A 16,416-nucleotide genomic window follows, 5' to 3' on the forward strand; every position below is an offset into this window, starting at 1 on the left:
AGGTGCGCCCTGTAGCCTCAATCCACCCAAACCCAACAAAACTGGGCATAAACATCATGTTTTTGACCATAATAGTTGGATTCACCCTCCCCAGTGAGTGTGCAGGGTGAAGACACCAACCCCGCAGCACAACTTTGGGCACCAAGTCAGTTCCAGGCAGGGCTGAGCGAGATGGTGTTTGTGATCCCGCTCTGGACCATGTCAGGTCACGGAGGAAAAGCCCAGAAATTCAAACTATTGAAACGTTTTCACTCCTTACTTCAGCGCAAGGTCACTAAAGCTCTTTGCAGCCCCAGATTCCTGGGTTTGGTCCAGGTGATTTTTACATCATTTTCAGAAGGCACGAGGATAAACTCAGCCTTTGCTTTTGGGCTGAACAACCTTGGTTGCCAACCCCACAGAGCCCAGAGCAGCGGTTGCTGGAAAAGCAGGTTATTTTAAGCAATTGTGGCTCGAGTTCACTTATAGCCTCATCCAAAAAGCTTCTTCTGTCTGTATTTTCACTGGAGTCCAGTTGTCTGAGGAAACAACCACCCCTCACCTGAAACAGAGAAGATGAATAAAGCAAACAGCTCTTCCATTTATTAATTAGCGACTCTCTAATAAAGAATCACATCCCCAGGCAGATACAGAGTCTATCGACACCATATTTTCTCTAGACATTGCTATGGAATTTCCGAGAACGTTAAAGAATAAAATAAATAGGCCCGTTGTGAACATCCCGTGGTTGGCGCAGTGATGAAAACAGGAATTCGACCCCGCGTTAGTACCACGGTGTGTTATCCGTAGTTCTAGCGCCTTCTAAATCCTTGCACATCAGAAATAAATATGTTGTGGCAATGAGTTCCACAGGTTACACATTGTGTACAAGTTTTAATTAAAAGTTAAATAATTTAAGACATTTGTTTACAGGCAACAGAATCGGTTGCTCACTCTGTACATTGCATTTAATAGACATCAACGAGGAAAAACAGAACATTTGGCACAAGAATGCCAATTTTTATTATTCTTCTTCTCATTTTTGGACACATGAACACAAAATATCCCTGCAGGCTAAAAAAAAAAAGGAAATACATTGCAAATTGTACACAACCAGCATCTTATCGCAACATGGGGCTGCAACCCACCCATAACAGTTTAGAAAGAGTACCTCGTATTGCTATAGACATACATCCAGTCCAAATTTAATAAAATACCATTTTAAACATTACAAGTCTAACAATATAGAAACAAAAATTACATCATAAGTCAAAATGAACAAATGCAAACATTTTACATTGAAGTTTCAGCCTCTAGACATAGAAATATGAAAATGTCAATAGCAAGGTATAAGAAAATCTGTACGTGATATTACAAGATCTTTCCTCCAGTGCACAAGGAAAAAACCTTGCAGTTGAGACAGTATTGATACAATGCCCTCCCACCCTGCCTTCCAAAAATGAAAGCAGAGCTACTCCCTTGCTATTGAGCAAGAAAAATCCTACAGCACATCCACGAAGGTACTTTGGGGGTCGGTTTTGTTAAACGCTGGCTCTGAACTAAGGTGCCCGTATCCCTGCCCAAGGGGCAAAGCTGTTGCCGCGGATTAAAGGGCTCCGGCGCCGTGTTGGGGCGAGAGCCGCGCTGTGTGACACGTCCTGCCCGCGCGGTACTTACGGCGCTAAGATTGGTACTTACAGCACTAAGATTGGTACTTACGGCTGGGCAGGCCGGCGAGAGGCGAACAAGCGATGGCCAGAGCCCAGCTGGTCACAAAGCAAGCAGAACTGGGTTGAGAAATGGGATTTTCTGCCTTTGTCTTACGTCAACCACCCCCTTCCCCAACTCTTTAAACTTTGCTACATTTAAAACCTTTCACACCACAGAGCTAAACAGTGGCCAACAGGCGTTATTTATCAAAAAAAAAACCAAAACCAAACCCAAAACACCCTAAGAACTACAGCTACAGAATGCACATCTTCCCATTGATTGACACATGCATCACGATTCAGTCAGTCCCAAGGGGTTAATCCAGATCGTCCAGCCCAACCTTCAGACTCAGACTCAGGCCTGCGCAGGACAGCGCTGCCCAAACTCTGATCTCGGCCTCATCACGGGCCCGAACTTGAGCGTTCTGTCCCCAAAGCCACTGCCCTGTGGCGCGGTGGGTTAACACCACACTGAGCTCAGGTCCTGGCCTTAGTCGAGGTCTAACAGCCCACTAGTCTGAGGTTAAATACTCAGGCAAACAAAGGAGAGGCTCTCGCGTCACTCGATCTGAGCTGGGAGTGCTTGGCACTGGACAACTAACGAACTGGTGATAAAATTAAGTTACTTCTTACGCACCCTTGTTTAAACCAGTCACATTCTTGCCTAGTGCACAAATGCAAAATAGCGATCTTTGATCCTAGAACCTAAAAAGGGTGCGCGCTTTCTTTTCAAGGTGCCAAAAGTTCTCCGTATGTGTTGGGTCAGTCAGAGTTCATTCTAAAAAGGGGGTTTTTGTGTTCTCCCTGAACGAGTACTGAGAAAAGCAGCCATCTAGCTGAAGCAGCGGTCAGTCTCTCACCCACATGTCCTGATTTTATTACACAAGTGAGGTATTCTTTAAAAAAAAAGAAAACTTAAAAGAATATATATATATTTTTCTTTTTTCAATCTAAACCTGTCCAGAGTACGGGCCAGGAGCGGAGTTCCCTTCAGTCCCGTTTTCAACAGAAAAGAAACAAGAGTTTAAACTTAATTTAATGAGACATACTACTTGATAGAAGGTTATAAAACTGTTTGAAGACTAAGTTCAGTGTATTCTGGTACAACTGCAAAACCCCAGCATTTAGAAATGTAAACTTTAATTTATTTACAAGCTTAAAGACTGAAGGAAACAGCATTTTATATTGCGGAAATGCGGAGGGGCTGGTTCCTGGGCTCTGGACCAGCAGCAAACCCCGCACGGGCAGCACAGATTCGCCAAATTCTCTTACCAAAGTGGCACCGCTGGCTCTAATTGGTTTAGGAACAGGCTTTTCATCTGCTCTAGCTCGGGTTTACACTGCAAGGAATCGAGTCTGAACGTACGATGTCGGTGGATTCCAGGATTCCGTGCAACCAAGCCCCTGTTCTCTATTCCAGCTGAAAAAAGCCAAGCGGATTGAAAATCCCCTAATTTCTCAGCTGGGACGCAATCAGTAAATGAGCTGTATGTTGGTCAGACATCAATGCAGTTGTGTGCGCAACCTCCATTCCCAGGAGGGGAAAAAAACAAAGGAAAAGGGGAAAAAAGAGTTTAAAATGCTGGTACAAGTCCTTAGGTTGCCTGTCACACGATACATTTAGACTGTACAGGCTGGCGAGCCTTCCTACACGTAACACTCAGTTTCCAAGCTTATAAAAAATGTTGTAGACAGGAAACCAACAGTGAATATAAAACAGTTAAAAATAATTCTTAAAAAAAAAAGAAAGCATGGAAGCGTGTCTTTTCTAATTGGTTTCAGAAACTGCCAAATTGCGTGTTCAGAAAACGACACGAGAACGTTGGTTGGAGTCATGCACAATCCTCAGCTAGAAAACTACGCTGTCGGGGGGGCTTAAAAAACAACTATTTATTGCCAAAGTTAAACCTCCTATGAGAAAAAAGTTTTAAAATCATTTCGATTTATCAAACCACACAGCAGCATAAAGTGGGCACTTTTGTAAAAGTTTGCAAAATACCTAAAAGCTAATTTTTTTTTTTGTCGTTTTTTATCGTTTTTAGAGGGGGAAATGATGGTTCAGAACTTGTTACGATACCATGGCAGTATTATTTGTAACCATTATAATTAAAATCTACTGACAGGCATCACTATCTGGTTATATTACACATTCACAGAACAAGAACCACCTATTTGAACTCGCAATATAGTGCAATTGCTTTGCAGCCAAAGTCTGCAGAGATTAAAAAGATAATTAGTAAAACCGACAAAAAACTGCAATACCTGTGAAAGTTATGTTTGTTAAAAGGCATTTACAGTAGTGAAGTCTAAAATCTCCATTAAAAAATCTATGGCCCCACACAATAGAACAATTACATTGAACCGGAGTAAAACGTTTTGCCGGAACACGCATACTCACTAAGCAGTGCATGAAGACGGGGAATCAGTCATCGTGATAAACTAATGGGATGAGGAGATAACTTAAAAATGACAGCTAGCAAAATATTCAATAGAAACCTTTCGTGCCAAGTCCTTTAAAAATTTCAGGATGATCGGCCTTTTGCGCTTTGAGGTAAAAATTCAGTCCAATGCATCAGAAAAGACAAGTCTATGAATTTCTATGACGTAAAACAATGAAACAAATGGCTCAATTGTGTTGGTGCATCAGACATCGCTGTGAAGCACAGACTCAGTGCGACTGTTCAGAGCTGCTGGTACTGGGCAGCCTGAGCCAAGCTGGGCCCCGGCTGCAGCAGGAGCCGTTCGCAACATTTCAGGACTGCGCGCATTGGGGGTTTTGCCCCATCTCCCCAGATGCTCTCAAGCAAAATACATGGTATGCTGAGTATCGTGGTGGATCTGCACCGCCTTTGCCAGAGCCTGAGGATCGCGCCCGTTGCTCTGTCCCGACACGTGGCTGCCTTCGGCGCTGAAAAACGCAGAGACACGCACAGAACCGTGAACCAAGCAGTAATTCAGGGCCGTTTTCCAGCCACCAAGACGACGAGGCGTGGTTCCTTACCTGTCATGATCCTTGTCCACCAGATGGTACCTGGCCCTGAACGCCACCAGCCGGGCGTAGTAGGCAGGAGCTGGAATAGAGACCGACCGCGTACAGCGGACGTAGGTGTGACACAGCTGGTACGTCAGCAGCTGGAGCTCGTCTGCGGTAAAACAGTTGTCGTCCCACAAGACCTGGTAGTGGGAGGGCCGGCTGGTTCCCTGCGGAGAACAGAGGAGCGGTCGGCTGCAGAGCAGCAGCAAAAACCGCGGTGGCACCTGAAGGTTGTAACTTCTGCCAGCGCCCTGAAGAGCGAGTGAACTGATGCGCCTGTACGGCTGCCAAGCGACGTTACTCAGGGGGACAACAATAAAGATTTAGTCACACAGCCCGAGCACGGCAGAGCTGAACCGTTACCTGAATCCCTGCGTGGCTACAGAGGTAAAAGTCAAACTCAGAAGGATGCGTGATGGTGCTGTCCACAGTAGTGCCCGCTGGTACGTTGCCACTCTTACCCACCTATCGAGGAAAGTTTATTATTAGCCTATGGGTTTTTTTGGAAGTGACACAAAAATAGCTCCTAAGGTAGGCTCTGCTCAAAGCTGTTTCAGAATCTACTGCTCAAAAAGGTGGAAAATATTAAGGTCGTTTACACAGGAGGAATGAAAATGTTCTCTGCGAGTTCATTTTTAGAAACTTCGCCAAATCCAATTGGTGCGTCATCAGAGAAAAATAAAATACTTGCCAGTACCATTAAAATTGCAGAGTGGGATCAAGCCTACGCAAGTCATTTGGGATCTGAAAACGCAGGTTTTCTGAGGTAAATTTATTTCATACCCTTGTTTGCACTCATGCCCCAGAGATCTGTATTTTTCAAGCAAACCCGAGATCAAGAACTTTCCTAAATAAAGGTTTCTTAGTTGGCTTGTGCATTTGTGCCATTGGCAAATCTTACAGATGCATCTAGAGACAGAACAGGCGACAAACTGAACAACTAATTCAGGTTTTAGTCAGGAATCCCAGGCTATAAGAACCCAAGGTACAGCTGCAGGGAAATAGAGTACATCTGCTCCAAAAGGGGCTGGGAACTCGCTGTTCCATCTGACTGCTTGATCCAGGGCAATAAAAAAGGGAGGAACTGGCTATTTTGGTTTGCACAAAACCTCTACTGCTTGTACAGATTAATTCCATTTCAGTGGGCAAGATAGACACCACCCCACTTAATCAGCAATCTTACTTTTCTATTGCCATCACCTCCTCCTTATGTAGTCAACATTACTTGCCCTTTCAGTTTTGTCAGCACAGAATAGTCGGGTGTGATGCCTTTTCTGCACAACAATGTAGGTTATTCCTGGTCTATAATCTTCTTCCAAACTAATACAGGCCTTCCGGATTGCTATCAGTTCTGGCCAAGCTACCTAGAAGTAGAAGAATTCACTGTAAGGTGCTAAATTCAGTACCTATAATATCATTTGCATTTTTTTCCATGTACAAACTCCACTTTGTAAAGAACGTGATCAGACAGGATAACTGTACATTGTGCTTGCCTAGGAAAACTCAATGAAACTGCTTAACAAACCCAATCTGCATAAATACACTTATTTTCAAGGGCGAATCCCTTTTCCCAAGCAAACATGAAACCATCAGACAATACCTGCTTCATCTGTCCTTCTGATACTCCCCCTCTGTAGTAAATGATCCTCGTGGGCTTGAAACGAGTGGATTTGTAGAACTGGATGAGTAATTCTCGCACCATGTTGGTCAGGTCCTGTATGACCTCCTGGCTGTAGAGCAGCTCCTGGGAGGTCTCCTGGCGCGACGTCTGCACGCGGACCGTGGCGCAGTAGCGGCTGGGGTGCCCGTCCATGCTGCCCACCACCGCGGCGATGGACGGCTTCTTCCCGTCCCCGGCGGGAGGGTGAGTGACGTCTGCGCCCAGAAAGATCACTGGCTGCTGGAACACCGAGGGCCTGTTCAACAGGGTTGAGGTTCATTAAATAAATAATAATAATAATACAAGGAAGGCAGGTGAGGAAGGAAAAAAAATGACAACCAAGGTATATCCAAACTGTTCAAGAGAACTGAAGTCCTGTCAGTATGTTTAAGGACAAAGCTCTCTGCCTCAATCTCTCATGGTCCAGGGAGAACAGAAAGTGAAAAGGGAAGGAGCAGAGGCAGACAAAGTTACAAGCATTTATCACAAGTCACTCCTCCTCACTCATTTCTCGCCATTTGGAGGGAAATACAGTACGCCTGGGGAGGTGGCAAGGGGAACGGGTAAGACTGAGTGAACCCAACAGCAGGAAAAAGAAACATGGGAAATAGAGCCTGTATGAGCTTGTTTTCACACACTGCCGGACAGCTCTAGCAGCAGGTGCTCCTCAGCACATTCGGAATGCAGAAGCATCCTCTGTCCACTTCAGACTGCGGGTATTTCTATAGCACGCAGTATTTTGAAAGATACCATTTTAGCAAACGAAACTAACTACACCATTTTGCTTGGTAATCCAGACTTCAAGGAGAACTTTAGATTTAATCTCACCTTTGATGAGGCACAAGCACATTGTTGATTCCTCCAAGCTTTGCATTTATCTTCAGACACAGGTTGGACAGCGTTTGCGGTGAGGTTTTTACCACATTCTTTACCTGAACACACTGAGTGGCCATTCCTAGGAGAGTGTCACCAACTCGCTTTACCTCAGCTGTGACAGAAAAATAAGTTAGCACTTCAAATTACCTCAACAGCCAGTAGTTCCATTTGCTTTTTCTTATATTTTTTCGCATTATTCTAATTCAGATCCTTAGAAGTTACTGACACAGGTTCTGTTTGCTCTCTGGTAATATACAAGTTCTCCCTGGCCTGACAAACCCACCTCCAAAACCCCCCTGTAAACAGAACATGTTGCCTGCTCTGTCTCCTTCCTACCACTGAAGTGCTTAACAAGATGCCCACTTGCTGTGCCATTAATTAACACTTCACAGTCTCTTCTCCATACCGTACACAGGCGTCTTCCCGGGTAGAATCACCACAATCAGCTGCAGACCAACATAAGTCAGTTTTAAGTGTTTAAACATGGGCTCCACGCTGTCTGCACCCTGGGCGTATTTGCAGAAACAGGGCTGGCCTTGGATGGGCATCCCCGCGTCCTTCGAGATCTTGCGCAGCTGGTCCGTGAAACTCCTGTAAATTAAATACATGGGAAAAAAACAAAGTTCAGGTTTTAGAATGAAAGACTATCATTGGTTATTTGTAAAAACAACAGAATACAAGTGGAATGCAGTCCCCAGAGCAGGAAACACAGCCTCGGTTGTAAGGGAATTAATGCTTTGCCTGGCTGACCAATTAGGTTATGAACTTTTTCGTAGCTTCCTCCCAAGTTCTAAGTATTTAAGACACTGCAGAACTGTTGTTTCCTCTTTTTACTATTAGATGCATCTAAAATGAACTTGTACTGCACATCACCTTTCAGAAATATGAGGAGAATAAATGTTGAAATAGGTATCTGGAATTAACAGGAAAATACTTACTTTAGTAAGTCCTCCCTGCATTGTTTTTGAGGAGCAAAACAAGCAACAGCCCAAACTTTAATCTCAATGCCAGCATAGAACTGTTTCCCTCTCATGTCCCACACGCCTTGGTTTGGTGTGGCCACAGTCTTGTTCTAGATAGAAACCAAAGGCAAATTAAACATAAAATATTGCTTTAACTATAGCCGAGCAGTGCTCGTACAAAGGAAACCTTATGAGAAGATCTAGGGAACACTTAGTGAATTTAAACAGTTTATTTTACAAGGCATGAAAGCTCACCCTGCCGCCATATTGCAGCATCGGTGCTGGCAAAACTCTGCCTGTCAACTCCGTCATTTCGTTATGGACAACGATACCAAACTCCTTCAGATACGGATCAGGTCCACCAACCATACTGTTGCTTTTCACCTGGTGAGAAGAAAAGTATTTCTGTAACTACACTGCATGTTTCAGGTGGCTCTGTCCTCTTTGCCATGAATAGGCTTTGTATTGAAAAGGACTTGTTTGGAAGAAGTCAGATTTTTTAACTTCTGCAGCTCTTGGTCATTCTGCTCATCATTACATATGCTACAATGCTTCTGGGAGAGAAATGACAACAGACTGCTTGGCTGGAAAACACACTTACTAGTCTGCTGATTTCTTCCTGTCGGTCGGGCGCGGATCTCGCAGTTGCTTTGATCATAGTGGACGTCTGATTGTCCGTCAGCTTCTTGATGCACCTCTGGCCGGCCACGATGTTACACACCTGCACAGGGACAGCGGAGGTGGCCTGACACTGTTTAACAGAGGATATACTACGCGCAAGAGGAAGTTTAGATTCTTACCTCAAGCGGTAAGTATGTGTGTTTCTGTTCCTGTCCTACTTGGAGACAGGGAAGGTGCGGATATTTTAGCTGCAGACTGTACTTCTGCTTAAAATATTGAGCTACTGTGCACTCCATAGCCTGCCCATTTTCCAGCTGCAGAGGAAACCTACAAAGGCCATTTGTGCTGGTTAGACTCTTCAAGAAAAAAACGGTATGGAAAAAACCAATCTATTCCAGACTTGAAACATTTATTTTCCTTAGCTACTGGATCTCTTCTTTAGGAAAAGATTTTATAGACTATATACTGATTTTTTCATAGCCATTTTAAAAATTATAGCCTTCGATAACTATATTTAAAATCAGGATACAGCTTCTATTTTCCTGCGTTGAAGGAAATAAAGCAGTGGTCTAAACTCACACTATTCCTCTACTCCACTAAGACTAAACATTCCGGTAAACCCACACAGCTGCTTCACCTCCAGAATCAACTATTCTTCCATAAACAATATACCTACCTAACATGTCCAAGATTTAAAAGATTCTCAGAAAGTGTTCGGATACGTACGTCTGATGACTGGCTGGTCTCCGAGTAACATTGCAAACCCGGTATTTTCTCTTCATCTGGCCACAATGGGTAACCTCTACTTTTAGACCTGAAAAGCCAAAGCAAAAGTCATCTAAATAACTTCAAGCATAGGAGTCACCTTTGAAAAAGATTAAGGCAAAAAGGAAGACGCCAGTTTCCCAAACGCCCTGCAAATTTTCATTACAATGTAATACGAGCAGGTTTCCAGTATTTTGTTGCAGCAGCTTCAGAACAAGCCTTTACCTCTGATTTCTTTGGTAAACTTGACACGCTGGGAGTCTGTAAGAGGCTTGGTTTGTTCATTGATGTTCTGAATGTCCAAGACCTCACACATGAACTCAATGATAGGCTGGGCACGATAGAAAGCGGTTGCTGACACTAAGATAAAAGAGAAGACATTTAATTTAGAAGCAGAAAGAACTCTGTTACATTAGTGAGACAGAATTTCCTACATACCATCGATGTTGAGCATCATGTTCCACATGGCAGGTCTGACCGACTGGTGGAAACCGAACCAGACCTCCCTGCCACCGCCCAGGGGGTGGTAATAACCTTCGGGGGGGGAGAAAAAGGAGCGACCCACGGGAGTGTACCTGAAAAAAAAATCAAGAACATTTATATTTTGATCATTCTTTTTGATACGCCTTTTTCCTACAGCGTTTAAAACGCATTTCTACAGTGCGTTAGAACTGTTTGAGATAACTTATGGTAAGCACACAAAGCCTCTACTGACAGCGCAGCTGGAAAGGTTATAGCAAATTCCTGTTAGAAACATGACCAGCAGATACAAGTCCCGAGTTCAGATCAGATTTCCCTCTTCTAGTGCAAATTTGTAAGGCAGGTGTTGAATTACACAACCGCATCCCTCATCCCTTCTACCGTAGGGAAGCGCAATAGAAGAACAGCAGCGAGTAATAACTAATGCAAACGGTAAGATAGAGGAGATGAAGCCAGGCAGGAAGGCAGCGCCAGCACCCACCTCATGGAGGGCAGGTGCCGTGTGATCACGTCCAGCGCCTGCACGGAATCTTCAGGAACTTCATTCAAGTGCCCGGCCAGAGCTTCCAGCAGCAGCTGGAGGCTGACGACAGACACCCACTGAATGGACACTTTGAACGTCTGGTCCTTCCCCTCTCCTGGAAGCGTCACCTCCATATCCACCTGATACAGAATGAAGCACAAGCTTTTGTTACAGATTGCAGGCTATCACAACGCTAAGCAATGTTATGTTTTTCTCCTAGGGTATCCTTTGAATCTATATTTTTGACAATTAGTCTGTGTAGCTCTCTTAAAATATTACAATCGGTTTCCTTCGGATTTTGAAAGCTTGTAATTTATTCATCTGAGAAACCACACTGAGGTAACCTGAAGTGTAAATTTTAAGCAGTAATTAGTATGGTGACATCAAAGCTCTGGAAAACTGTGAGTCATATTTTTTTTAAGTCAGCCAATTAACAGCAATATGCCTTGTGAACCAAATGGGAAGCCAGGGAAACCTTTTGGTCCAAAAAAACAAAAGACTAAGTGGGAAACACAAATCTCAGAGTTGTAGCACAGTACTTGAGATGATTCTCACACAGGGTCAGCCCAAAGACTGAAAGTGAACTCATCCTGTGTATTTCCCATGGTACTGTACCACCAAGAACCAGATCCCCGGGGAGGAGAGTAGATGGGGGTGAAGTTTTGTATCAGGACTGGTTGAATTCCGGGGTGCTGGTGCAGCCGATCTCGTCATTCTTATGGACCAGCAGGACATATTTCAACAGCTCAGCCAAACCAAACGAGCGTATTTGTCATCTACGACTACTTTATCATTTAGCAACAGAACAAGGGTTAGAACAGAGAAACAGGAAGTTTCTATCAGGGTGGAAAAAAAAAATCTATTCATAGCCAAAAGAGCACAACATATTAGTTCACAGTATCACTGACAAACTCTCCAACTGAAGAGCCAGGAATTAGAAACTCAAACACAAACTTCACTAAAACACCAATAAGTCCCTAGAAATCCCTGACTGGCGCTGTCTGTCATTTCCGAGATGACACTAACACTCATGACAGCATTTGGGTCTATGTCATTTTCAAATGACACTCTAACAGTTTTCCCACAGAAACTTAACAGTCCTGACAGCAACACTCACTCTGTCCCGGCCAATAGGTAATGGGTGCGCAGTGTACATGTTCCGTTTGCCATCGTATCCAGGCTGCCGATCACCAAATATCTGCATCTTGAAGTGCCTAACCATAGTATCCACCACCTCTCTGCAGAGGAATTCCAACAGAAAATCTTACACACTTCAAAATCCCTTTTGCATATTTTCTTAAAGAACTTCTTTTATTAAACACATCATACCTGTTCACTCTTCGGGGGCGTTTTTCTGGTTTGATATCGACATCGTAGTGATAAACATCGATCTTGGGGATCTGCACCTGGAAGTGGTTGGCCAGGAGGCGGATGGGTTTCCCCACGGTTCCCAGCCCGGGGCGGCGGGGGGGCTGGAACAGGCTGGCCGGGGGCCCTGGGGACAGCAAGGGGACACGTCTGAGATGTCACTGTGTGCAGCAGCCGCTCAGGTGTGCTCCAGCGGCCTGAAGCGGCGTTCTGAGGCTGCAAATGGAAGTGTTCCAAGTGGCTCAGCCTTCCAGCTGCTTGGAACTTACAGGTAAAAAACCACGTTGCCCAAAGCATGTATAGGTTAGTGCCATCATTCATCCTGAAAGTTCTAGTGACGTTCATTCATGACTGTGGTGGTGAACTTCACAGAGAGCTGAGTCGGAATGCAACCACTTATGTATTATGTACTTTTACATAATGTAAAGATAAATATATTCCTACCACCATTTCTAGAACCAGCCAATAGCCACACAAGCCACATTTTTTCATTGTTGTCACTCTAGACTTAAAGTTCAGATGTTAATGCTGTCACTCTTGGCATACGTAGGACATACATCCCCAATTTTTATCTGAAAATTGATATTATCTGGAAATGAGTAAGGGATATTTTTATTCTAAACTAAATGAAAACCATATTTCCATATTGGATCTAAGCTAAAAGTTTTGTCATTTCCCTTCCATCATGAACACATCGCTTTTGTTAATAGTTAAATACTTTGCCCCTAGAGCACAATTTCAGCCAATTTAAAATTCCAATATGAAGAAAGGAGTGAGGAAAGACTTAGGCTTTCTTCTAAAAAGAAGAATACGGGAGAAAGGATAAAGAGTTATAGACTTCTAACAGATTTGGAGAAGATAACTTCTTTATACAAAAGTAAGATCTTCAGGAACAGTTCTAAGGAGGAAATTATTAGAGGCTTTAGAATGTACCCACACCCAAGCTAGTCACTATTTAAGTCTTCCTCACAGTGTTAAGAGAACATTAAAAAGATGCTTTAAAAATCTATCACAGCCTCAGGAGCCTTGTACACTGGGCTTACAGGCTACTACAGCGGCTACAACACTATCAAATACAATTATCCATCCGAGGACACGAACCCCAGGGAGTTTTCAAGCAGAAGTAACACCTGTAGCCCACCAGACCCGTGAGCTCCCCAGAGCTGCCGGGGGCACCAGTGTCCCCATAACACCCATCCTGGGGTTCAGATACTACTTTAAAAACTACAGCTGCCTGGCCAAGCGTGAATCATCCAGGGCAATCAAAGTTTGCTGTGCTTATTTGGATACTAGAGAGATGATCCATTAATCCTGCACTAATTAGTCTGAAGTGCAGGCGCTGACCTCCTGCAAGAGATTAAATGACAACTATATTTACCCATTTTCCTCCCCCGGTATTGACAAGTTGTGTACACAGGCATGGCAATACTGACCTCAGCGGCTTCTGATGAAGGGAGATAAAACACCTTCTCCTTTCTCAAGTTTTTCTTCCAAAGATTAAGCTAAGAACTGTTTTCCCCTTTGAAAGCCAGGTTCCACTGCAAGTCACAATGATTTTACCAGGACTGTTACCTGACTAGGGTTCTACGTACTGATAGCCCTTTAATTTCTTCTACTCTGTGTCAGTTTTATACTGAGCACCCTCAACCAAGTTACTGCAGACAGGAAGCAGTTTTACAGAACTAGAAGAGGTCCTACATCACACACACACAGAGCAGGCTCGCCAAGCCACCCCACCGCTATCTTAAAATGTGCATTCTTCTGGAATTGCACCTTTGTGTCAATAAATCCTTCCTATCACACCAAAATTAACACTACTTCGGTTATACTAATAGTTTGAAGGGAATCTTGGTAAGACACGCAGAGCTCAAGAAATACATCTTGGAGATGTTTGACAGAAGAATAATTATGGAATAAGACACAAATAGGAAAATGCCACGTGCAAAATACCACTACAGCTTGTTAGAAAAATTTAAAATAATGGACATATTTTCAGAAAGTATCATCTTAGACTCTCCATAATGGCTCAATGTCAAAAATAAAACGTGTTATTGTATGGCTCACAGGAGCCCAGCACAAGGAGCACATCGCTGGGCACACGGAGTGACCTACGTGCTCTCCTGTCCCTCGCTGTCACTATCGCACCCACGGCCTGGGCACCCCGGTGCCCTCGGGCGGGTGAGTCCCCGCCAGCCGGGGCAGGTGACAGCGGGGACACCTGCAAATCTCCTCGGAAAGTTCAGCGACCCGCTGCAGTTCCTCTTTACAGGTTGTCAACCGCCTCCGAGCCCGCTCGCGTGTCCCCCGCGGCCGGGCCCTGCTGCGGGTCACCGGCGGCCCGGCCTGCGGCACAGCCCGGCCCGCTCGCCACAGCCCGCGGTGACTGCCGGCCCGGCCGCGAACGCCCGGGATGGCGCGGGCAGCCCCCGGGCCCGCGGCCTCGTTCCTCCCGCTGCCACGGCCCGCCGGGCCCCGCCTGCCCGCGCCGCCGCTGCCCGCCAGGCCGCGGCCGGGCCCCCGCGCCGCCCCGTCCGCCTCGCCCCCTCCGCGCCCCCGCGGCTCTCACCGGGTCCCAGCGCTTCCATGGCGGCGGCGGCGGCGGCCTCGCTGCGGTCTCCCCCGGCCCCGACGACCGCCCCGGGCCCCGCCGCCGGCCCCGCCGCCGCCGCGTAACGCTTGATCTCGGGAATATTGGCTCCGGAGTGGGTGCCCGGCGTGAGAACGGCGGCGGCGGCGGCGGGGCGCGGGGAGGAGGAGTGTGGGGGGGCGCGGCGGGGAGCGTTCCTGGCGCTCCGCTTCCCCGAGCGGCGGCGCAAACAATCCCCCCGCTGCGCCGCCGCCGAGACCGAGCCCGCGCGCGCCCCCGCGGCCGCCAGCACGCGCCGCCGCCTGCCCCCCCCCCGCGCGCGCCCCCCGGGCGAGGAGGAGGAGGAGGAGGAGGAGGAGGAGGAGGAGGAGGAGGAAGCGGCTCAGGCCCCTCCACGCCGCCCGGCGCCGCCGGCTCGCGCACGCGCGCCGCCCCTTGCCGGCGGGGGCGCGCACGCCGCCCGCACCCTTTCGACGCCGGCGCGGCCCCGCGGCGGCAACAGGTGACGGTGACGGCGTCTCGCGCGCGGCCCCGCCCCGCGCCTCAGGCACCGGTCCCCGCGTCCCTTCCCGCCCTTATTCCCCGCCCTCCCCCGTCCCGGAGCCCGACACCTGTTCGCAGCTTTAATAATTAACCGAACGGTCACCGAAAACTCGGGCACGCTCCGTGAGGGCGGCCCCGCCGGCGCCTTCCACCGCCCCGCCGTGGGGAACTGTGCCCAGCCTCGTTAATTACAGCCTGATTAACATCCCCGGCCAGCTGAACAGCCCCGACGGGATTTAAAACACCCGAAAAAGCAGCATTTGGAGGAGTCTGGCAAAGCACCGGGCACCTCCGGGCTGTGACTACGGACCAGCCAACGTTTCAGGTCAAGAGCCCCAAAATAAGCGGGTTCTTGACTTTTTGCCTTTTTAAGCAGCTTTGCTGCTGCCCCGAGCTGCTCCCTCTCTCACCCCTCACGTTCTGTTCAGCCAACAAATCTCAGCTGACTCACAAGAAGGTCAGAAGTCAGAACATTTTATAAATAATAAATGCTGAGGCCCCTTTATTTGCCTTTTTTAACCTGCAGGGTTGATATTCTCCAAGTCAAAGCATCAAAAACGTATTTTAGAGTGAAATGAAATCTGAGATTCTCATATAATTGCCCTGTAGGGCTATGCAAACAGTACTTTGAAAAAACAAAGATACAGTCTCTGCCAGAAGAAATTTGCAATACAAAGGCTTGGTCCTGTAAGATGCTGAGTACAATTCAAGCTTATACTTAGTGCTTTATAAATTAAAAAAAAAAAAAGCCAGCAAAGCAATTAACTTGATAAATATTATTTTTCCTGGGCTTGCCTTCAGTGACAGCATATTATTGCTGTTTGACTTGGAAGAAAAAAATCATTAACTGCAGAAGTGTGTTCTACAGGGCAAATGTAACAATGAAAATGTGCCAAACATCCCAAACTCTGGTCCAGAACAAGGCCCCCGATGTCCGGCCCAGCTCGCTGCTCTCCCTCCAGCTGCCAGAGGGAGGAAGTGAGTTGGAAACATCTCAAAGTTCCCTGTTCTGGGCAGGGAAAGACTGTGACATGCACCTCACAGCCACTGAAGCCAGATCAAACTGTTCTATGCTGTTCTGTGACTTCCTACAGCTCTGGAGAAGCCTCTGGACTGTCAGGGTGAAGCTCAACCCATCACCCTTTCTGCTCTTTGGCGATATTGAGGCCCAAGACCTGCGGGGTTGGTGGTGTCGCGTGGCAGCACTTTACATGGAACAAACAGAGAAACGAAGTGTGAGACTCACTTGTACTCAGACTCACCTGTACTCACCAGTCTGGATCACAACGGGAAAGCTTTTGCACTCCCA

The 16,416-nt window shown here is 46.5% G+C and overlaps 1 protein-coding gene across 1 annotated transcript; it reads right to left on the reverse strand.

The window, feature by feature from the left end:
* Positions 1–560: 560 nt before the first annotated feature.
* Positions 561–14,825, reverse strand: LOC136112350 (protein argonaute-4). The gene is made up of 18 exons (XM_065856979.2): positions 14,544–14,825; positions 11,939–12,104; positions 11,727–11,847; positions 10,568–10,749; positions 10,045–10,181; positions 9,832–9,966; positions 9,568–9,655; positions 9,021–9,168; positions 8,822–8,941; positions 8,476–8,604; positions 8,197–8,330; positions 7,665–7,849; positions 7,211–7,370; positions 6,323–6,638; positions 5,952–6,086; positions 5,086–5,187; positions 4,690–4,889; positions 561–4,596 (listed from the first exon to the last, which is right to left on the reverse strand). Exons 1-18 carry the CDS (start codon positions 14,560–14,562, stop codon positions 4,488–4,490), a joined length of 2,586 nt encoding a protein of 861 aa, XP_065713051.1. The 5' UTR covers positions 14,563–14,825; the 3' UTR covers positions 561–4,487.
* Between the last annotated feature and the right edge of the window lie 1,591 nt (positions 14,826–16,416).

Source organism: Patagioenas fasciata, chromosome 25, assembly GCF_037038585.1.
Source record: "Patagioenas fasciata isolate bPatFas1 chromosome 25, bPatFas1.hap1, whole genome shotgun sequence".
Taxonomy (NCBI): Eukaryota; Metazoa; Chordata; class Aves; order Columbiformes; family Columbidae; genus Patagioenas; species Patagioenas fasciata.